This window comes from Sinohyriopsis cumingii, chromosome 16, assembly GCF_028554795.1.
Source record: "Sinohyriopsis cumingii isolate HCF-2022 chromosome 16, ASM2855479v2, whole genome shotgun sequence".
Lineage (NCBI taxonomy): Eukaryota > Metazoa > Mollusca > Bivalvia > Unionida > Unionidae > Sinohyriopsis > Sinohyriopsis cumingii.
This window is the reverse complement of record NC_142976.1, coordinates 37,012,556-37,038,526: the sequence shown is the minus strand read 5'-3', so window position 1 is coordinate 37,038,526 and position 25,971 is coordinate 37,012,556. Positions and strand designations below refer to the sequence as shown.

Below are 25,971 nucleotides of genomic sequence, written 5' to 3'. Positions count from 1 at the left end.
CCCAATCCTCCAGAAATGCCCCATACGGCTTGCGTCTCTGATTGCCTCTGTCAACTAAAGTCCAGCTCCTGGCCCTCGCGAGTGGCTTAGACTTGAAGTCCGGCAGACCACGTTTTCCACTAACAGGAGAAGGGGTGAAGGCGGGCCACTGGCGCCTTAAAACCAGTTGCTTCGGCTAGAAGGGACTCGTAAACCTTGGATGGCAGCTCATCTAGGAGAAGGAAAACTCCGATTCCAAACCTCTGCTGCCTTGTGGCTATACCCACTCATGGGAAAGGCTAAGGGAGTAAACCCCGACAGAAAATCCGGAGACGGAGTCCCTAAGGCGGTCTGACATTGATTTCAACGTCATTCAGGCAACTCCTGCGATGCCGTTGGTGCCAAGCTGTATCGGCATTCGTCGTTCCCTTGGGCCCACCAGCTGCGTGGAGGTGGGGGGGGGGGGATCTGCTGCATGCACAACAGCTGATTCTCCATACCACCCTGTCCAAGCTTCATCGCTCCACTGGAGAGGACACTACAGCGTCGTGGTACGGCGTCGGCACAACACGAGAAGTAGCAGTTTACCGGGTCTACGTCAAAGCTCGATTGGCGTAGAGCTTGGCGCCAGGGGTTACTTCTGACGGTGGGAGAGATCATCAGGTCTCACTGGACAGCTACCGCCCGCCTCAAGCTGGGCAGCCCCCAGTTTGTAAGGTGCTGCCCGCCATAGCCTGCCTGCTTCACTGGGTGCGTGGAGCATAGAAAACCATATCGAGAAGTGGGCCACAAAACTCCGCACCAGGAAAGACTAAAAGAAGAAATAAGAAGACTCCAACTCTTCGTTTTGCAACTTAGAACATCAGGACCATGTGTCCTGGTTTGACCGCTGCCGTACAGCAGATCGACGATGCACGGAAGACTGCCGTCATTGACAGAGAACTCTCCCGACTGAACATCGACATTGCCTGCCTCCAAGAGACCCGACTGGCTGACAGCGGCACCATCATGGAAGCCAATTACATGTTCTTTTGGCAGGGGAAGCCCTCGGATGAACCTAGGCAGCATGGTGTATGCTTTGCCATAAAGAACACGATAATCGCCTTCATTGAACCTCCGTCATCAGGTACTGAGAGAATCCTTGCCCTCCGGCTGTCAACATCCTTAGACCCGGTCAACATCTTCAGCGTGTACACCCCAACCCTCTACTCCACCCACGAGGAGAAAGACAAATTTTATGAGGCTCTGGATCAGACAATATCCAGTATCCCCAACAATGAAGGCCTTTACTTACTAGGAGACTTCAATGCTAGATTGGGAGCTGACCATGAGGCCTGGTCCACCTGTCTCGGCTTTTACGGAAGGGGCAAGATCAACGAGAATGGTCAGCGACTGCTGGAGATGTGCTGCTCCCACAGCCTATGTGTGACCAACAATTTCGTCAAATCCAAGGAGATCCACCAGGTGTCATGGAGACACCCACGTTCACGCCACTGGCACCAGCTAGAGCTCGTCATCACCAGGCGTGCAGAACTGGCCAGTGTCCTCCTCACCCGCAGCTACCATAGTACCGACTGCGAGACGGACCATTCCCTTGTGGCCAGCAAGGTGCGAATATTACCCAAGAAGCTGCACCACGTCAAGAAGAAGGGTCACCAACGCATCTACACCTGCTGTGAAAGCAACCCAGAGAAAACACAGCAGTTATCAGCAAACTGCAGTAAGTCCTCACCAAAGTGACACCTGATGACACCATTGACTCCAAGTGGTCCCATATCCGTGACTCTGTGTACAATTCAGTCATCACAGCGTACGGGAACAGGGAGCTAAAGAATGTCGACTGGTATGAGGCATGCTGGGAGGAGATGGAGCCTGTGACTGAGGCAAAGAGTAAGGCCCTCCTGGCATACAAGGCTGCACTTAGCCCCTGAACACTACAAGCCCTCAGGATTGCAAGGAACAACGCCCAGAAGACTGCCCGCCGCTGTGCCTACTGGCTGAACCTTTGCAACAGTATACAGACAGCTGCCGACACCGAAGATACAAGAGGAATGTACGAGGGCATCAAGAAGGCGATAGCCCCCCCCCCCGGCTACAAGACCAAGTCCAAGACGGGCGAAGTCATCATAGACCAGGGGAAACAACTGCAGAGATGGGTTGAGCACTATCTCGAGCTATATGCAACCCCAAACAATGTCACTGACACTGCCCTGGACGCCATTCCAGACCTGCCTGTCATGGAGGAGCTAGACACACAGCCCACCCTGGAATAGCTCGGAAAAGCCATCGATTGCCTTGCCTGTGGGAAGGCTCCTGAAAGCGACGGCATTCCCCCTGAAGTCCTCAAGAGAAACCATCACTGCTCAAGCCCCTATACATACTCCTCTGCCTCTGCTGGGAACAGGGATACATCCCACAGAACATGCGTGGCGCCAACATCGTCACTTTGTACAAAAACAAAGGAGACCGTAATGACTGCAAGAACTACCGGAGCTTCTCCCTCCTCAGTATCGTCGGAAAGACTTTCGCCCGTGTTGCCTTGGCGCGCTTGCAGATCCTAGCCTCCCACGTCTACCCACAGTCCCAGTGTGGATTTCGAACCGGCAAGTCAACTGTAGACATGATCTTCTCACTACGTCAGCTGCAGGATAAGTGTCGCGAGCAGCAGATGCCCCTCTACATTGCCTTCACAGACCTGACGAAGGCATTTGACCTGGTTAGTCGGAGTGGACTCTTCAGATTCTTGCAGAAGATCAGCTGCCCCCCACTCTGCTTGCTGTCCTCATGTCGTTCCACGAGAACATGCACAGCACAGTGTGCTTCAATGGCGCAACATCGGAAGCCTTCCCAGTCATCAGCGGAGTCAAACAAGGCTGTGTCCTTGCATCGACGCTCTTAGCCATCTTTTTCTCCATGCTTCTCCAGTACGCATTCAAGGACTGCAGCGAGGGAGTGTACATCCATACCAGGGCTGGCGGCAAGCTGTTCAACATCGCCCGTCTCCGTGCTAAGACTAAAGTCACAGAGGTACTCATCCGTGAATTGCTCTTCGCCGACGATTCAGCCTTGACATCACACACAGAAGATGGACTTCAGCAGCTGACATGCCGCCTCTCCCAATCTTGTAAAGAATTTGGACTGACCATCAGTTTGAAGAAAACGAACGTCATGGTGCAGGACGCAGACTCCACTCAATCTGTCACCATCGATGGGTACAACTTGGAAGTTGTTGAGAACTTCACATACCTCGGGTCCAACATCTCCAGCTCACCCTCCATTGATTCTGAGGTGAACGGCAGGATTGCCAAGGCAGCAACTGTGATGACCAGACTTAACCAGAGAGTCTGGAGCAACCCCAACCTCACCGAGAAGACCAAACTGCGTGTCTACCAAGCCTGCGTGCTCAGCTCACTTCTCTACAGCAGCGAAACATGGACCACCTATGCAAAACACGAGAGGAAACTCAACAGCTTCCACCTGAGATGTCTGCGGCGCATTCTGCACATCCAGCGGCAGGACAAAGTACCCAACACAGAGGTTTTAGAACGCGCCAACACGAACAGCATGTTACCCATTCTCAGCAAGAGGTGCCGAGTGGCCGAGTGGTCTAAAGCACTCACCATTCTGGATCACTGCCATCTCACCTCTGTCTGCGTGGGTTTGAGTCCAAGGCTCGGCTAGCGTGGGTAAGTAGGAAAGCCTGCCAGTAGCTTCTCGTGTGTCGATGGTTCTTCCCTGGGTTTTCCAGGGTTCTTCCTCCACCAGTTATACAGGCCGCCATGTACAGCCTATATTGTGCTCAAACTTTTGATAAAACTGGTCAGAAATTCTTTTATCTTCCTACGTGTACGTACTGTAAAAAGAAAGGGCATTTAATTTTGCTTACTACATATTGAAAAAAGCAACAGAATAAAGACAGTGCTATTCTAAATGCTCCTACTTCAAAGTTGTCAAGATCACATTTTGGTATTGAAACTTATTGGTACCTTTCTTGGATCAAACAAAAGGCTAGCCTGAATCACTAGTCATTCTGCCAAGCCTATCCTTATTGAAATATTAAGAGACACTGGAGTTTCTCATAGTTTTTAATTATTAAGTACTTTGCCTTTGTCTGCGTTGTCTTCTAGTGAAAGTGTCCTTAGGCATACAGTAGAGTATGTCTTTCTTAATGTTCCTCTCCAGCGTATCAATTTGTCATCAGCCTTAGTCTCAGGATACTTGAGTTGGAGCAATGACTTCTTTACCCATCAAGGGTACTGATTTATAACAAGGCAATGACCTAGCTAAATATCACTTAACAACTGACAAGCATATTATGTTCAGATCAAATTCACTGATTTAATCCAGCTTGTGCAGTGATCAGAGCTATGGCTATAATAGCTCTGAAAATGACGTTGATCAGGAAATTATTCTTTTGCTGACACATTTATTGGTCAGTCTTCTGATGAGGTTATATTTGTTTCTACTATTGATCAATCAAGACATATTGATCTCATTGGTGATCCTCTTTTTCTTACTGATTATCTCTATTCTAACCTGGGTGACTAAAGACAATTACTCATTGTCGAACAGAAACAAGATCCTCAGATCTGCTCTTTTTTTTCAGACAGCTATTAGTAAAACTGAAACTACACAAGTACAAGTTTGTTATTTTATGAAAAATGGAGTCCTTATGAGACCGCCCGAGGTACCCACTGGCGATGAGTGATCAGTGAGGTATCTAATTGTATTGAGAAGTCATATCAACAGGATATATTTAGTCTAGCCCATGAAACCCTCTTGGCTGGTCATTTAAGAGTCAGTAAGACTTACCACAAGATTTTTAATCATTTGTATTCAGTGGAAATTAAAATGATGTTTCTAAATACTGTGGATTTTAACACACTTTTCAAATGGTAGAAAGACCGAATCAGACTATACCTAAAGTTCATCTGCAATCTATTCCTGCATTTGATGAACCATTTAGGAAACTAATGGAAGACTATGTTGATCCCTTACCTAAGACCAAGTCTGGCAACCAATACTTGTTGACCATATGTGTGTGTCCACAAGAGTTCCAGAGGCAATTCCTTTGGGAAATATTTAAAACTTAAACCTTAGTAAAAGCCTTGATAAAGTGTTTTTTGGGGGGGTTGTCTTTTTTTTTATTTTTAAAACTACTTTTTGGCCTTTCCACATCTGTACCAGTCTGAGTAAGGGTCAAATTTTATTACTGGAATTTTCCAAACAAGTTATATATGAATTAGGCATTCAACAGTTTAAATCTTCTATTATCCTAAAAATCAACTGGCTTTAGAGAAATTTCATCAAACTTTGAAGAACATTATGCTGTAATATTTGCTTTGGTATAGGAGAAGATTGGGATGAGGATGTTCTTTTGCTCTTGTTTGTCATCTGGGAATCAATTCAAGAATCATTATGTTTTAATCCTTTTAAACTAGTTTTTGGACATAAGGTCCATGGACTATGGAAGCTTTTAAAGGATAAACTTCTTTCAAATGAAGATTAATCTTTTTGACTATGTCTCTGACTTCAAACATATTTTGTCAAAGGCTTGTGAAGTAGCAAGAATTAATCTTCACTCTACTCAGTCAAAATGAAATTTAAATAGGAAAGAATACAAAGTAAAGACATTCACAAACTAGTGAAATTTTTTAGCTCTCCTGCTCATAGCTTAGAATCAGATACACCCTAATCTTAATATGCCGCCTTGAAAGTCCGATAATCCAAGCAAGCAATAATCCAAGTAACAGTTCTGAGTATTACAAATTGTCTTTAATGTTAATGCTCTTTGGTAGCCTGCAGATTGTTTGATTTTCCATCCAACACTACATTGCTATTTCATGTCAGGTACATAACTTTTCAATGGTTTGAGAGATGTCAATGAAATTTTTCACATGTGTGCATGTCATATGTTGCATCTTAATTAGAAAATGTGTTGCTAAACCACACTGAGGCATCATGCTAAGATCAAGGTCACATACAAGGTTTCAAGGTCAATGGAGGAATGTTAAGTGGCATTTTGGATTTTAATGAAAGTTTGCCCAAATGTGTCTCCGATTGAAAATATTTCCTGTACCAGGCTCAGGTCTATATGCCCAAGATTAACATCTGACAAATGTCAACTTAGGATGTTCGTGTCCACTTTATACTTCTGCTATTATACCTCTGTCTGGGGCCCCGAGTGGCCGAGTGGTCTAAAGCATTCACCATTCTGGATCACTGCCATCTCACCTCTGTCTGTGTGGGTTCTAGTCCAAGGCTCAGCTAGCATGGGTAAGTGGGAAAGCCTGCCAGTAGCTTCTCGTGCATCGATGGTTCTTCCCTGGGTTTTCCAGGGTTCTTCCTCCACCAGTTATACAGGCCGCCATGTACAGCCTATATTGTGCTGAAAAAAGGCATTAAACCCTAGAACAACAATACCTCTGCCACACAACAATTAATTGGGTGAAACTTTTCTCTGAATGAACAAATATTTCTTTCATTTAATTCCTATGGGTGGGGGCTTTTGTGTCCAATAGACAACACTTCTAGTGTTTATTATAAAGTCATTTGCTAATTTTGACACATTATAAAGTAATTTTATTATGAATGAAAATGACTATTTCTATAAACAGCTTGGTTTTGAATGGAAATTCACTTTTTTTGCTGTGATATTTTACAATTTAAACAAAAATTCTGTGTCATTACCCTTATTTACTGAAAAGTAAAACTTGAAGAAACTGCAAACTTACTTTAATAATACTAACTCTGTGTGTGTGATTTGGATTTTTAACATAGCTTTAAAAAAATTCAGTCATATCGCTATGGTGTCTGAAGTGTGGCAGTTTATAGTGATGTCTAACACTGAGGCATCATGCCGAAGACATGTAGCATGATGTCCCACCCAGTCACATTATCCTGACACCAGGCCCACCAGTCCTAACACTAACCTCTTAATGCTGAGCACCTATCTAGGCAGCTGTTAGTACCAGTTTCTTAAGTCTTTTGTATAATTCAGCCAGGGTTCAAACCCACCACCACCTGCATTTGAGGTGGATGCTCTAATATCAGTAATAATACTAACTAATGTTTAATATCAGCATGCAATTTTAACATATCTGTTTTAGTATCACAGAACAAAATAATCAAGATAATATAAATTGTTTAGATTGAATTTTAAAAAAATTAAATATGATAAAGGTCTGTGAAGTTTAAGAAGACTCCCTTAAAAGGCTGGTTGCTCTACTAGTTGAAAATATAATCCAGGAATTCAAGGTAAGACCATTTTTTTTCCTTTTAACTGTCATCTTTGACATGCTTCAGCAATAACAAGATTTTCAAATTACCTGCTGTGGTGAAAACACTGGCTGTCAGCTTGGCACTATTTTCATTTAAGACCAATTAATGAAGTTGTCATTTGGTGAAAGCACAATGTTGATATGACCAGTAGCGATAACAAGATTTTCAAGATGGCAACTGTGGCAACCATTTTCATTTATGACCAACCAGATGTCATGAGAGGTCTTTCATGAAAACCCCATTCGATTAAGACCATTAATTCTGGAGAAACAGTGTTATAAAGATCTTCAAGAGGGCCATTATGGCAGGCATACAGAATATCTGAAAGGAACCATTAGGACCAACCAAGTATCATAAGAAGTCCTTAAGTTAAAACTCCATTTTGACATTACCATCCATTCATGATGCGTAGATTTTCAAGATGGCCACTATAGTGACCATACTGGATGTCCAAGTGGCAATAAGACCAGATAGACCATGGGAAGGATGCATGTTTGTAAATTTTATGTCAATTCTCAAAGTAGTTTCGGAAAAGTAGCAGTAACAAACTTGTGCTGATGGATGGACAAGAAACTATTCCATTGGCCCTTCTGGTCTATGGCCAGTAAAGCTTAAAATCATTTATCCCATGATTTTGGGACACCATTTTAAGTATGTTTGGAATTTTTTTACATGTTAGTACTGTACAAATGAACCTATATTTAGATATATTGAGATGAATTACCATATGTACTCACTTATAAGTCGAGTCAAACTGCAGACAACAAAGATCCTGGTCTGCAGTAGCATAATGAGTCAGCAGATTTGGGTCAGTGTTGTTTGTTCTAATGATTACTCCTAAAGTACCAAGTCATATGGGTAATGTAGGTATTCAACATCGACTATCTAAATAATTGGTTTCATTTTTTAGACTTTGATTGTACATACCATTAAGTGGCAAGTGTTCACTTCATTTGGATTTGTATATATCCATATTTCTTTGGAAAGTCATTAGTTAGATGGCCCAAGAGGTGCATACGGCAAATCAATGTTAAAGTATGTAGACATTTCTGGACAAAATAAACCTAAAGATGTGATCCAGTACAATCCAGACTGAATGTCACATGCTGTGAAGTCACAATGAAAGCTACTCATATTGATAAACAAATCTGTACTACCCTCGATCGTGACAATTCCACTCAATGTGTTCTTATTTTGACCCAAGTTTAGTACATGGCCACTATTGTAAAAGTCCACAGCAAAAGATAATTTTTGGCTGGAAGTTTTTTGGTGACAGTTAATGTGCAGAGCATTCAATAATCAGGAATGAATAGACTTTGGTTAAAGAAAATTTGTGTTAAATTTTAAAAGAACAATTTATATTTAATTTAAAATGAGTAAAATCACGTACACGACCCATGTGACTTGTACTATAACCAACTGCAGAAACCCACATCTGCTGGGACATTTTGTGAAGGCAAATATACCAGGTGCAGTTTGCAGTTGGACTTGTCTTATAAGCTAGTATATATGGTACACCAATGAACATTCTTTCAAATATGTTCAAAATAATGACCATTTGGACCATGTATTTATAATACTGAATCTTAAAAACAATGAGTCACTTTTCAAATACCTTCAAACCAATGTGGTGGGGGACTTCATTTTTTGTTTTGCAAATTAACATTTTAACCCAAAAAAACTTACTTTCAGCAATAAAACAGTCACAACACAGAATTAGCAGCTAAAATTTATTTTTCCTTCATCTGCAATCAAATATGTCATGTAAGAAAATATTACTGCATATTTCATCAATATCAAATCACATTCATCAGAGCAAAATCACAACTACAGCTCAATGTAGGCAGTACATAAATGTCAATATTAACAATTTTCACTACGTATTATATACAGTTCTACATAGGTAAGCATATTTAATGAACACTCTGGGGACCACACAAAAGTCTATGACCAGTGGTCATTATATGCAGGTAAGACTCGTATTCCTGTAAGTGGATTTGAAAGAAATTATGAAGCAGATATATAAAAAGATGGGTAGGTGAAAAGAATGAGAAAAACAAAGTATATGTTATCAGGAGTACATTTTTTAAAGTACAGCTGATTATTTTTAATTAAAGGATAAAGCAGACATTCACCCCATATAATCATTGGCCATTATACAATAGTTACACCGGTCATGCTGAGCACATAGTCACTATATACAGGCAAAATATATAGAAAATGCTCAAAGGATCAAAAACTTGCTGGTCTCAATGAGCTGATGGATGTGATATTCCTGCAAACAATATAGGACATTTTGGAATGGACTAATACATGTCGGTCTCAATGGGCAGGTGGTTCCTAAATGCAGGTGGTCACTAAGCCATATCTGACTGTACATTAACATTTTATTTTAGTTGACACTGAACTGCAAATATTAGTAAGATGAAGATTTGTGTCAGAGTACACAAATGTATAGCAATTGATTATTAATTATTATAGCAATTACTGATTAATGCCAAACAATTGGTCATTGCATGCAAATCATTAAACCACCAAGCTGTCCCCACCAATAATTATGTTTTCATGACAAACAGATGCATCAAAGTTTGAATATCATTTGGTGAAGGAAAAGCCTTTAAAAAAAGCATTGAATTCATAAAGATGATACAATCTGCGACCAATAAAAATATACAAAAATATACAAAGCATGAAATCAAACAGTATTGCAATTTGCAAAGCATAGTACTTAAATATTTAGTGCTTTGGCTCAAAAAACACAATGATTTAGATGCATTATGTTATGGAAACAATATGATTGGAAAAGTCCAAGCTAAAAGACCTCTGATGTTTACTATTGTCTTGACAATTCTAAATATGATTTTACTCTTGAAAAAAACAAGTGCAGAGTTTCAACATATATATTGGCATATGATACACCTATTTCCTTAAATTTTCCTTACTAATAACCTTGGCCTTTGACCTGGGGACTTGACTAACTCAGGCAAAGTTTCATTAAAATATCTGTAGGATTAAAATGTGACAGTCTGGAAACAGGCCAATGGCCTGCATTATCCCACAATGTGACCTTGACCTTCTGGGCAGGGTTATAACTCAAAAACCAATATATATAACAGGTTAAAGTTTTAAAAGAAAAATCTTCCTTGATTCAGAAATTATAACTGTAAATGGTTGAAGGTCACTTATTTATATTCTCCCTTGCCTTAGCCTTCACCTTGAGGCAGGAAGCATGACTTTGATCTGTGTCACAGTCTAGTCAGGACATATCTGTGTGTGTGTGATATGGATTTATAACGTAGCTTCTAACAATGTTTCAGTCATATCGCTACGATGTCTGCAGTGTGACAGTTTATAGTGATGCCTAGCACTGAGGCATCATGTCACAGACATGTAGCATGATGTCCCACCCAGTCACATTATCCTGACACCAGGTTGACCAGTCCTAACACTAACCTCTTATTGCTGAATGCCAAGCGAGTTAGCTGTTAGTACCATTTTTGTAAGTCTTTGGTATGACTTGGCCGGGGATTGAACCCACGACCTCCCACATCCGAGGCAGACACTCTAACCATCAGGCCACCGGAGTGGTAGTCAGGACATATAACTAAAGTTTTGTTAAAATATTATGGTTGGTTTCAATGGTTCAGAAAGTTATGATATGGACAAAGATACAGGTACAAGTTACATTTTCCATATCCATGACCTCTGCCATTTAGGGGGCATGGCTTCTATATTAGAGACACCATCCATATATGGTTAAATCATTTATTCAAATTTCATTAAAGTGTCTTCAGTTATTTTAAAGTGTATGCGGTGATTTGGATTTTTAATGTAGCTTTAACAATTTTTCCATCATATTGCTATGGTGTCTGTAGTGTGGCAGTTTATAATTAAGTCCAGCACTGGGACATCATGCCACAGACATGTACTGTGTCCAAATGAGTCACATTATCCTGACACCAGGCTGACCAGTCCTAACATTTTAATGCTGAGCGCCAAGCGAGGCAGATGTGAGTACCATTTTATAAGTCTTTGGTATGGCTCAGCTGGGATTCAAATCAACGACCTCCAGCATTCGAGGCAGACACTCTAACTGCTAGGCCACGTAAATGTTATACCACAGAAAATTTACAAGTCACAGAATTCCATTTTTCTGTACCATGAGCTCAATTTCTGATAGAGGGCCTAAAGGGAGATTAGTTGTTTTCAACTGAGTTGCCCTCTTAAAATAAAGATATTATTATTATTATTATTATTATTATTATTATTATTATAAACATCTTTATTATTATCTTGAGGCACTGTTATAGTATGCAACAATCTTGTCATGATATGTACTTTCAGAAAGTTTCATTCAAACAGCTGAACGAGTTCAAAAGTTGTACTATGGATGAGGATACTAGTCGCAGAATTGCATTTTGCTTTGTTGTAACCTTAATAATCAGGAAGGTGGCATGGCTTTTGTACACAACAAATTACCATACAGTCATTATACAAAATTCTGCAGTTTTATTATAACATCTTCAGTGGCTCAAATGTTGAGCCCTGAGCAAGGATACAAGTCACGGGTTTACATTTTCCTTGACTGCAGTCTTAACCGTAACAGACTGGCTATGGTACACCACACCCAGTCTAGTCATGATATATACTTGAACATGGGTTCATTAACATCTCTCCAATCACTGCAAAGCTATGAACCAGATAAGCAAATGTTAATGGACTGACAGATAACTCCGCAAAATAATATGCCCCAATTCAAAATGGGTGAGTAAAAAAGTATTCAATGTTGAAAATACACTCTAGAATCAGGATGAAATTGTAAAATACTCAAACTTTTGAAAAAAAAAAAGCACCATAAAAATTGGAAAATGTTAATTATTAGCAAGTTCAAAAGTACTTTGATGAAATCTCTTCTACTACACATGCAGGCATGAAGGTGTAAAAGGGAATGAACTGAGCAAATTTGCAAATTACCCTGGGATTGATACATGTTTCATATGAACAGAAGTAAGTGATAATACTGGTATACAAAATATCAACATTATAATTGAAAACATTACATTTTCGTTTAACATAAGTGGTCTCTGTTCCTCTATAAACTGGACAGATTCTTCTATTTCATGCTGCAACTGGGGTGGGGTCATATTGGATGGGCTGGACATGGAAGGGGGTGCATGTAGTTTTATCTCCATTTTCCTTCCTGGAAGAAATATTTTTCTCTATGTCTGCATAAAACCCCCAAACTATCTGGTGAAAACATTACTGTCTTTAATTAGAAACAAAAACCAATTTAAAAAATGGAGTTTGAGGGAGAAAACCCTGCTTATCTTCACCATAGAAAATCAAATATTCAGTGCCTAAATAAATGAAATATCAAAAAATAAATCTTGATTGAAGGCTAAAGATCAATAATTACAGAAGTAATATTTAGCTGTTTAGATTCAATGACCTCCCCTTAATCAGTGCTGAAGATCATGGAATTCATTATCCTTGGGTCATGGTACATATTTAAATGGGGATACAAGAGAAAAGTACCTAAAGAAAACAAAAAATAAACTAATGGATTTATGGCATGATTATTATATTTTGACTATAGCAGAAAATACAAACAAGGTCAAAATAGAAACACCAACAAAATAAATGCATAATCTGTATATACCTCACATTTTTCAACCAAACAAGTGCCAAAATTAATCCTCTACAATGTTAATTGTATACCAACATATCCTACATGAAGACACAGGTATTTGGCACAGCAGATAGAAAACACTAGACAGCATAAGGAAACTTTGGCCCCTATAATCTGCAATTGATTAATATTGATTATTCAGTCAAATGCTTTTTCAGAGGGAATCAATGATTTGCAGCTATCCTTATGAGTTCAGACATTTGATTTTCCAGAGAAAATCACTAATTTGCACATACTGTTAAGAGTTCAGATTACTGGTGATTTATTGTACATAGTAAACATGTCAACTCACTGACCCTTGGTGAGTATTTTCATTTTCAAATGAAATGTGGACAGGAAATGCATTTTTGGGATTACTTCTGACTGCACCCAAATGCATAATACAGAAATAAATTCAAATTTTTATTCATTTGCAAAGAAACTATTTCAATGAAACAAGCAGTTAAAAAAGAAAAACTATTCATGCAGAATAATAGGTAATAACCAACACTGAATATCAGTCAAAAGTGGAATGAAAAATTCCTGTGTGCAGTTCTTCTCTGGTACAATAGATTTGTATTTTTTCAGAGCATATTGTGTGAAATATATAATGGATTTCAATGATAAAGGATATTAGGTCTTAACAAGTCAAATAAAATTAACTGATGTCAGACTTTCAGAATAAATCAAGTTGGCATGCAGTACTTACAAATTCATGCAGAAGTTAGAGTTGCCTCCCTCTAAGTATCAAAGCATTTGTATCCAATGTAAGCAAACACAAATAAAACAAAGTTCCACAGATAGAACCCAATTCATAAACTGCAAAACGCATCAATATTTTTACACAAATTAATTTGGCTCTAGATAGTAATTTTAAATGTCATCATACTTTACATCGATAACATGACAATGACTGAGTCCTACTCATCAATTCATACTAATAAACACAGTCGGCACATTGGTTGCAGTGTCTCAGAACACTACATCCGGATGGAAGAAAAAAATAATTACAAGAATGAGAACACAGAAAAAACTATGTTTTATTAGAACTAGTAATTCAAATTTCCATGCACTAACTGCCCTTTTTGATGATAAACAAACTGAGTGAGATATCAAGCTGAACTTTTATTACCAATTTCAATAATAATTTTTTTCATGTTAAGCATATAGGAGCCTATTTTTCAATTTCTGGTAGGAAACGAGAGTCCATTGAAGGGGCTGTGGGTGAAAAAGAACTTCCAGGAATTCAAGATAAGACAGTTTCTTTCTTTTAACTGTCAAGTGTTAAAACCATCTCTGATATTCTACAGCAATACCAAGATTTTCAAATCTTTTGCTGCTGGATGTCTGCTTGGAACTATTTTCATTTAAGCCAAAGTTGATATCATTAGAAGTCTTTTGGCAAAAAACCCATGTCATAATGGAGAGCAGTGAAAACAAGATTTTTAAGACAGTCATCACAATATATTCATATTGGATGTTCAACTGGCGCCATTTTCATTTAGGACCAACTATGAATTTCATGAAGTCCATTGATGAAAGCCCAAAGCTGACATAGCCATGCATTTGTAGAGGACGAGAGATAACAGTATTTTCAAAATATGACTTTCCATTCACAAGGAATAGAACTAACAAGATTTTCAAGACTTTGCTAGATGTCCCAGTTTTCATGTCATACAACTCTTCTCAACAGACAAAAAATAAATATGGAGGATTGCATAACAACAATTATCTGACCATATTTTATGTACACATTGCTATTACAAATAGCTGATATTACACGGAACACAATTTGTAATAAAGACTTATTGTTATGGCTGATACAAAGTTGTATTGGAACGTCTGGGACCCTGGTTAAACATTGTCCAGACATATCCCTTTGGTGGTACACTAATTCCATACCTACTCAGACCTGTTTCATAATCCTCAGCACCACTCTCATTATCTGAGTCACTGCTCCAAACACAGCAGTCCTCAGGACTGAGGATACGGGCACTCAAAACTGGGCCATATTTGGCCTTCATGGCTTCATGGGCTTCATGAATCCAGTTCATTTGCTTGTGCCCTTTGAGCCGAGCTTGTTCAATCAGGTGCTTGATACGTCGCTGTTGATACAACTCCTCTTTCTCTGCACTTTTTGGGTCAGACAGGAAAGCATCTTGCATGTATTTTAGTTTTGGCTGCTTTGGTTTTGGCAGTTTGGGTTTCTTGTTAATGGAACGCAAAACTTCTATTTTCTCCTCAGTTGAAAGACCATCCCAACTTTTCTGAAAATACACCAAAAAGGTAAATACTTTTGCTATTAAATACAATGTTCACCTGTCAAAAGAATGACTTGGTTTTAATTTTTTTATTCCTAGGTATATGGAGTTATGGTGAAACCTTTTCATTTTGATGGTATTCAGCAAGTCACAACATGATGGTAATGGATTTGGACTGATCTCTTAGTCTCATGTTCAATGAGGATAGGAATTTATTTTGAGCATAAGTTAATTTGAACAGATAAGAGACTGAAAACAATGAAAATTATTCAATGCCAGTATTTTTAGTAAATATAGTTTGACTTTATAAAAACTAAGAATTTTTTTTCCATGCACTTTATGATCTAGTAATGAATCATCAACTTTTATCTTGAATCTTACAGTTTAATTACAAAAAAGCAAAAGGGATTAACAAAATAGTTCTTTGGAATCTATCAAATCTTATCAACAAAAAATGTTTATCAATTAGCAAGTCTGCACACACAGAATATTTAAACTCTGTATTTTGCTGATACTTTAGATTTTACTGTATTGTATTTAAATGGTACAATGGATTATACTGTATTTAAATGGTACAATGGATTATATTGCATTTAAATGGTACAATGGATTATATTGCATTTAAATGGTACAATGGATTATATTGCATTTAAATGGTACAATGGATTAGATTGCATTTAAATGGTACTTTTAATTATACTGTATTGTATTTAAATAGTACAATGGATTATACTGTATTTAAATGGTACTTTTGATTATACTGTATTGTATTTAAATAGTACAATGGATTATACTGTATTTAAATAGTACAATGGATTATACTGCATTTAAATGGTACTTTTAATTATACTGTATTGTATTTAAGTAGTACAATGGATTATATTGTATTTAAATAGTACAATGGATTATACTGTATTTAAATGGTACTTTTGATTATACCATATTGTATTTAAATAGTACAATGGATTATACTGTATTTAAATGGTACTTTTGATTATACTGTATTGTATTTAAATAGTACAATGGATTATACTGTATTTAAATGGTACAATGGATTATATTGCATTTAAATGGTACTTTTGATTATACTGTGTTCTATTCAAATGGTACAATGGATTATATTGTATTAACATGGTTATTGCTGTTGTAGGGTTTAATGCTATTTTTCAGCACAAGATATGCCATACATGACAGCCAGTATAAGGAAGACCCACCAACCCACAAGAAGCTACTGGCAAGCTTTCTCACATACCCACATTGGCAGAACCCGAGACCTGAACCCATGCAGACAGAGGTGAGATGGCAGCAATCCGTAATGTTGAGCGCTTTAGACCACTTGGCCACTTGGGGCCCCATATTTAAATGGTACTTTGGATTATACTGTATTGTATTTAAATGGTACTTTGGATTATATTGCATTTAAATGGTACTTTGTATTATATTGTATTTAAATCATACTTTGGATTATACTGTATTTAAATGGTGCTATGGATTTTATTGTATTTAAATGGTAGTATGGATTATATTGTATTTAAATGGTAGTATGGATTATATTGTATCTGAATGGTTCTATGGATTATACTGTATTTAAATGGTAGTAAGGACTATATTGTATTTAAATGGTAGTATGGATTATATTGTATTTGAATGGTTCTATGGATTATATTGTATTTAAATGGTAGTATGGACTACATTGTATTTAAATGGAAGTATGGATTATATATTGTATTTCAATGGTACTTTGGATTATATTATATTTAAATGGTACAATGGATTGTATTGCATTGAAATGGTACTTTGTATTACATTGTATTTAAATGGTGCTATCGATTATATTGTATTTAAATCATACTTTGGATTATACTATATTTAAATGGTACTATGGATCTTATTGTACTTAAATGGTGCTTTGGATCTTATTGTATTTGAATGGTAGTATGGATTATATTGTATTTAAATGGTAGTATGGATTATATTGTATTTAAATGGTAGTATGGATTATATTGTATTTAAATGGTAGCATGGACTATATTGTATTTAAATGGTACTTTGGATTATACTGTATTTAAATGGTGCTTTGGATTTTATTGTATTTGAATGGTGCTTTGGATTTTATTGTATATAAATGGTAATATGGATTATATTGTATTTAAATGGTACAATAGATTATGATAATATGTCTAGGTATACAAATCAATCTTATGCTATAGGTCTGTTCAAGGTAGCCATAATAAGGTACCATGTTATAGGTACTGACACCTTGTACGATGTTATATAATCCTTGGCATTGCTATTACATACTGTACTGTATATACTTGTGTACTATAATCCTTGGCATTGTTATTACATACTGTACTGTATATACTTGTGTACTATAATCCTTGGCATTGTTATTACATACTTTACTGCATATACTTGTGTACTATAATCCTTGGCATTGTTATTACATACTGTACTGTATATACTTGTGTACTATAATCCTTGGCATTGCTATTACATACTGTACTGTATATACTTGTGTACTATAATCCTTGGCATTGTTATTACATACTGTACTGTATATAATTGTGTACTATAATCCTTGGCATTGTTATTACATACTGTACTGTATATACTTGTGGACTATAATCCTTGGCATTGTTATTACATACTTTACTGCCTATACTTGTGTACTATAATCCTTGGCATTGCTATTACACACTGCACTGTATATACTTGTGTACTAAAATCCTTGGCATTGCTATTACATACTGTACTGTATATACCTGTGCACTATAATCCTTGGCATTGCTATTACATACTGTACTGTATATACTTGTGTACTATAATCCTTGGCATTGCTATTACATACTGTACTGAATATACTTGTGTACTATAATCCTTGGCATTGCCATGACATACTGTACTGTATATACTTGTGTACTATAATTCTTTGTACTATAATCACTTTTCAAGTTACTTAACTGTGATGTTTTATATTTTGACATCTAAACTAACATTTTTGTGCAGAACCTATTATTTCTTCTTTCAGCTGTAGTGACCTTTATCTTTGACCTTTTAACCCCAAATCAGTAAGTTACTGTTTCTCCATACCTCAAGTGAAAGTCATCAACAAAACTTGCTTGAAGGTAACTGGTCTAAAACAAAAGTAATTGTACAAAAACCAAATTTCTTCATTCAAGTTTAGTCAAAGTCTGTGATCTGCAATTTAATATGTAAACACCAACATGGAGTTATGGACAGATGCACAACATCAATGCATAATAAGCTCCACTTTACAGGAAAACTAGATTTGTGTTTATAAAACACCTCTGTTCCAACAGCATACCCACAACTTCAAAACAATCAAAAATGTGTAGAAAACAAAAAACTTCTGTAATGACTCAAAAATCTATTCAGGTCATTTACATATGAATATGAATATGCTAGCAAAATTTCATTTGTTAATGACAAATGATTTTTGTACAATCTTGCTAACATTCTTAGACAGACTGACACAAACTCAAGATGTGTCTGCTGCAAGCTGTGAAGGCATAAACTCAAATAAATACTTGTTGTTTCTAATGCACTGTAAGTCATAATATTTTTATATTTTGAACTGAGTTCAATTAGCATACATATAGCTGTATAATTACAACAAATATGAGATGTAGTCATCCATATACCCTGCCCAGCTGAAATACCTGTTAAGAATAAAAATGTTGATAATGGATGGATGGATCAATGGAAAAACAGAAACGTCAAAAATATTGAAACTAAAGAGTTGTAAATCACCAATACATCTGTGCCACTATTGTAGTATGTGTGAGAAGTTTGACAAACATATCTTAAATGATTATACACTTGGAACAATAGTGTGATAGACTGATGGAACCCATTTCGACATCTGCTAACTTCAATGGGCTGGGGATACAAACAAATGTTTGAACTCAGTTTGATCAGTGCCTTTGCCACGAACAAAATTCACAATATGTTTAATGGCAATATACACTATATACCTATACATCTATTAATCTGGATAAATGGCAATACACATTATACACTTGTAAGTCCATTAACTTGGATAATGGCAATACACATTATATACCTGTATGTCCATTAATCTGGATAAATGCAATACACATTATATACCTATATTTCCATTATGTGGATAAATGGCAATACACATTATACACCTGTAAGTCCATTAATCTGGATAATGGCAATACACATTATACACCTGTGAGTCCATTAATCTGTATAAATGGCAAGACACATTATACACCTATATTTCCATTAATCTGGATAAATAATAAACATTATACACCTGTAATTCCATTAATATGGATAAATGGCAATACACATTATACACCTGTGAGTCCATTAATCTAGATAAATGGCAAGACACTTTACATACCTATATTTCCATTAATCTGGATAAATGGGAATAAACATTATATACCTATAATTCTATTAATCTGGATAATGGCAATACACATTATATACCTATATTTCCATTAATACTGATAATGGCAAAAAAACAACAAATACTGTACCTTTAATTCCATTAATCAGTGCATTTGCCACCAACAAAATTCAAAATATATTTAATGGAAATACACATTATATATCTGTAAGTCCATTAATCTGAATAATGGCAATACACATTATACACCTGTAAGTCAATTAATCTGGATAATGGCAATACACATTATATACCTTAAATCTATTAGTCTGGATAAATGGCAATAAACATTATATACTATATTTCCATTTAAATAGACAGCTGTTCACATTACATTAGTAGTTGCTGCCTTGTTAACTTTGTTATGCTCACAACATTTTATTTAATTACACTATCTCAGCATATGTGAACAATATGATTGAGACTATGCCTTATATCATAGTGACCATGCCTTATATCATAGTGACCATGCATTATATCATAGTGACCATGCCTTGTATCATAGTGACCATGCCTTGTGTCAGTGACCATACCTTATATCATAGTAACCATGCCTTGTATCATAGTGACCATGCCTTGTATCACAGTGACCATGCATTATATCAAAGAGACCATGCCTTATATCATAGTGACCATGCCTTATATCATAGTGACTGTGCATTATATCATAGTGACCATGCCTTATATCATAGTGACCAAGTCTTATATCAGAGTGACCATGCTTTATATCAGAGTGACCATGCCTCATATCATAGTGACCATACCTTGTATCAGTGACCATGCCTTATATGATAGTGACCATGATTTGTAACACAGAAACCATCTCTTACATCATCTCAAATTTCAACTGTTAATATACATACAAAATAAGTGAGAGATAATATTAATCTTAATTGCCTTAAATCAACAAGAAAATTATTTCAACTCAAGACTCATTCAACCTTTTAGCATAATTCTTCATGGTCAATTCTGAAGCAGATCAAGATTGAAAAGGGATGCATGTATATTTTTGCATAGCTTAAGAACTAAATGTAGTGATTTAAATAATGATTTTATTCTTAAATCATCTTTCTGTTAGCAGGTACTGTGCATATAGGGATATAAAATAGGCTGAACATTTTCTATTGAAATGTCCAAAATATACAGCTCTAAACCAGGTTTTTTTACATTACCATTTTGACTTATAATTAAGACATTATTAGCTGACATTTCCATGAATTATGATGTGTGTGTGCATGTGATGTGGATTTTAGCATAGCTTTCACATTTTTTTTAGTCATATTGCTAAGATATCTGTTGTGTGGCAGTTTATAGTGGTATTCTCATAAAATTAATAAAAAATATACACTTGGTAATGCAAATCAAACTAATATACAGATCACAACTACCGATACACCTGTCTTTTCTTGTTGCATGTATATAGTATATATAATGCTTTACAAATTACCATGGCTACTAATATTTATTACATGACTCTGTGTGTGTGTGTGTGTGACAGGAAATTATTATAGATTTTACCATAGAAAAAATTCCACATTGTTGGCAATACAAACAAGCTGATAGTGATATAAAATTCTACCTGACAACAAAACCTTAAGATTTGTTATACTGTAACAAGAAACACTTTTATTCAGTTGGGGGTGGGGGATAATAGAAAATTCATTCATAAATACAATTTTACATTTGGTGAGGGTATTGTTTAACCAATCACTGTAAACGACAAAACAAGGCATTTTAAAGATGCTGAAAACTGATTTCAGTATTGCCCATGTCAAGTATTATAGCTTTCAGTATTGTCCATATCATTTATCATGAATTTTAGTATTGTCCATGTCATTTATCATGGCTGTTAGTATTGCCCATGTCATTTATCATGGCTTTCAGTACTGTCCATGTCATTTATCATGGCTTTCAGTATTGTCCATGTCATTTATCATGGCTTTCAGTATTGTCCATGTCATTTATCATGGCTTTCTGTATTGTCCATGTCATTTATCATGGCTTTTAGTATTGTCCATGTCATTTATCATGGCTTTTGGTAATGTCCATGTCATTTATCATGGCTTTTAGTATTGTCCATGTCATTTATCATGGCTTTTGGTATTGTCCATGTCATTTATCGTGGCTTTCTGTATTGTCCATGTCATTTATCATGAATCTGAGTACTGTCCATGTCATTTATCATGGCTTTTAGTATTGTCCATGTCATTTATCATGGCTTTCTGTATTGTCCATGTCGTTTATCATGAATTTGAGTACTGTCCATGTCATTTATCATGGCTTTTAGTATTGTCCATGTCATTTATCATGGTTTTTGGTATTGTCCATGTCATTTATCATGGCTTTTGGTATTGTCCATGTCATTTATCATGGCTTTCTGTATTGTCCATGTCATTTATCATGGCTTTCAGTATTGTCCATGTCATTTATCATGGCTTTCTGTATTGTCCATGTCATTCATCATGGCTTTCTATACTGTCCATGTCATTTATCATGGCTTTCAGTATTGTCCATGTCATTTATCATGGCTTTTGGTATTGTCCATGTCATTTATCATGAATTTGAGTATTGTCCATGTCATTTATCATGGCCTTCTGTATTGTCCATGTTATTTATCATGGCTTTCAGTATTGTCCATGTTATTTATCATGGCTTTCAGTATTGTCCATGTCATTTATCATGGCTTTCTGTATTGTCCATGTCATTTATCATGGCTTTCAGTATTGTCCATGTCATTCATCATGGCTTTCTATACTGTCCATGTCATTTATCATGGCTTTCAGTATTGTCCATGTCATTTATCATGGCTTTCTGATGGGAAATATAAATCAGAAAGTTTGACAAAGTGAAACAAACTGACTCTCAGACATACCAAAATCTATCAAAAATCAATAAATCCAAGAAAAAAAAGAACAAAACCCTAACAATCACCAAGGTGCTGAAAATGTTCAAAATGATGGACAGTATTGATAATTTCAAAATGCAATACTGGCAGTGAAACTTAATCATATATGACATTAAAAGGATTTCTATCTGCCAAGCTCAGTGAATACAGCATTGTGTGTCAGCCCAGCTACCTAACTGAACCCAAACAATTTGCTGAATAACTCTCAAGAATGAATCAATTTGGTGTGACATCTGTAGCACACCGATCATAGTCTCCCGTTATCTTAGTCTTTACAAATTCTGGCAAATCCTGAAAGGACAAATCTACTGAGACGAAATATACAATAAGATCAATCAATAAATGAAACAAAAAGAAGGGCAATATGTTTAGTAATTTTACTATACTGGTCCATTTGTTCACAATAAAATGGGAATTTTAGACCCATCTGAGAATTCAGTTCCGCTGATCAATACAAACAAGATGGGATTTGAATGTAATCCATTTAAACTGAGCTGAACCATTAAGTACAAGCTTTCAGACCAATACTGTATATTCCATATATACTTGTTTATAAGTCAAGTCCAAAATGTAAACTGCACAGTCCTGGACCTACCATCATACTGACAAAAATTGGGTCCATGATACAATGACCGATAGTGATGATCATGATATTTTACTCCCCCTCCAATGTATAAGGGTCTAAATCAAACATCAATTCATTCATTCTTTCATTCATTATTGCATAATTAATTAACCACTAATTCATTCAACTGCCTTATCAACAATTACTTATCTGAACTAAATGTTTATTAAGAACTGAACTTCATATTTTACAGGATTCACATAATCATGAAGTTTTAAAAATGATTACACACTTTAGCCAACTTTCATATATGGCACACAATGATTACACACCTTATGAATGGCCACAGCCAATTTTCATGTATAGCATGTAATGATTACACACTACATGAATGGCCACAGCCAATTTTCATGTATAGCATGTAATGATTACACACTACATGAATGGCCACAGCCAATTTTCATGCATAGCATGCAATGATTACACACTATATGAATGGCCACAGCCAATTTTCATGCATAGCATGTAATGATTACATACTACATGAATGGCCTAAGCCAACTTTCATACACAGTATGTAATGTTTACACACTACATGAATGGCCTAAGACAACTTTCATACATAGTATGTAATGTTTACAGACATGATTTTGGTCTTTCATAAAAAAAGCTGAAAAAATGTTCATGTGGGGTTTGGGGGTCCTCCCCCAATGTGGTCTTGAGGGGCAGTGCCCCATATCTGGGGAGATATGGGGCACTGCCCCTCAAGACCACATTGGGGGAGGACCCCCAAACCCCTCATAAACATTTTTTCAGCTTTTTTTATGAAAGACCAAAATCATGTCTGTAAACATTACATACTATGTATGAAAGTTGACTTAAGCCATTTATGTAGTGTGTAAACATTATATACTATGTATGACCAAGGGGTCAAAGCCCCACCCGGGCCAAAAACACATATTACACTCATAAAAAACTGCTCCTGGTGCAACTTATGATCATAAAATAAACCAAAATAATCATTTGAAAAACTAATAAACTTACCAAAAATGTTCAACTTGACTTCAATAATTTCACAATATTTATAGTCACATGAATTTGTTCTCTAATACTATTGATGCTGAAGTTATTTCATGTACATGTCAGTGTTCACATCATAATCAAGTCACAATAATTTGTCAGTTTTTGCAGCAAATATATTATACTTCACTCTTTTTATAAACAATCTGTAAAATAAGCACCCAAGTACATCATCTATATACAAATAATCCCATATATTTGCTTGTCTTTTTCTCCAATGGACAAAACCTGTTGATATTCCAGTTGAGCTCATTTTTTGCAGCTTTGGCAAAGATTTCTTGAGCCTTCCTTTTTGTCACCAATGACTTTTTTTGCTCATTGTGCAATCATTTCTTTTCCTTCTCAATGAGAGCCTTTTTCCTTTCAAGCTGGTGCTTGTATTGGCGACATACACTGCGCATATTTTGACAAAGGACTACATCTGTTCTCTCATGCAAGAAATCTTTCTTCTTATAGTAATTAACTGCACTTTTTAATGATGCCTTCTGAGCTTCAATTTGTCCATATGCAGCTTCTTTTGTAGGTGCTGTTCCAAACTCTTCCAACTGTGATTACCATAATTCAGATCTTTCTTGCAGAGGTCACAAAATGCAAGCCCTCTAGTGTTCGGTTTTCTAATAAACTGACCAACTAAATTTCCATCAAGTTTTTGCTCCAGCCATTCCCATTTCCATACGTTTATTAAACCTTTATCTCAACTTTTTGTGTCATGGTCTCTCTTAACAACTCGGGATGCCATGTTTTGCAAGCATGCTTTCTCTTTCCATTGCCATCACTTTCCATTAAACAAAGATTCAATGGATGAATTTAAACCTTTGACCAATGAGAATACTCTTTACGAGAGTCATGTGCTAACTAATATATTGAATGAATAATTTACAAGGGTCATTGCACAAAACCAGATTGGAGATGGTATAAAAAAACAGACTATATCAAGAAAAATATGATTCCAGTCAGGAGAGAAGTGGATTTCCACTTTAAAATGGAGGAAAATCATGTCTGTGTTTACACACTACATGAATGGCCTAAGACAACTTTCATACATAATATGTAATGTTTACACACTACATGAATGGACTAAGACAACTTTCATACACAGTATGTAATGATTACACACTACATGAATGGCCTAAGACAACTTTCATACACAGTATGTAATGATTACACACTACATGAATGGCCTAAGACAACTTTCATACACAGTATGTAATGTTTACACACTACATGAATGGACTAAGACAACTTTCATACATAGTATGTAATGTTTACACACTACATGAATGGACTAAGACAACTTTCATACATAGTATGTAATGTTTACACACTACATGAATGGACTAAGACAACTTTCATACATAGTATGTAATGTTTACACACTACATGAATGGACTAAGACAACTTTCATACATAGTATGTAATGTTTACACACTACATGAATGGACTAAGACAACTTTCATACATAGTATGTAATGTTTACACACTACATGAATGGACTAAGACAACTTTCATACATAGTATGTAATGTTTACACACTACATGAATGGACTAAGACAACTTTCATACATAGTATGTAATGTTTACACACTACATGAATGGACTAAGACAACTTTCATACATAGTATGTAATGTTTACACACTACATGAATGGACTAAGACAACTTTCATATATAGTATGTAATGATTACACACTACATGAATGGACTAAGACAACTTTCATATATAGTATGTAATGATTACACACTACATGAATGGACTAAGACAACTTTCATATATAGTATGTAATGATTA

At 36.3% G+C, this 25,971-nt stretch overlaps 1 protein-coding gene across 4 annotated transcripts in view; it reads right to left on the bottom strand.

Annotated features, from left to right (window-relative positions):
- Nucleotides 1-8,976: 8,976 nt before the first annotated feature.
- The window catches only part of LOC149780217 (uncharacterized), a 112,645-nt gene continuing 95,650 nt past the window's right edge, over nucleotides 8,977-25,971 (bottom strand). For 2 of the 4 annotated variants that reach the window (XM_089936974.1, XM_089936975.1), the window contains one exon: nucleotides 8,977-15,195. In XM_089936974.1, coding sequence (XP_089793100.1) covers nucleotides 14,740-15,195 — 456 coding nt within the window. In that variant the 3' untranslated portion in view covers nucleotides 8,977-14,739. The remainder of the gene's footprint in view (nucleotides 15,196-25,971) is intronic. The other 2 variants (XM_089936976.1, XM_089936977.1) reach the window with 1 other exon arrangement.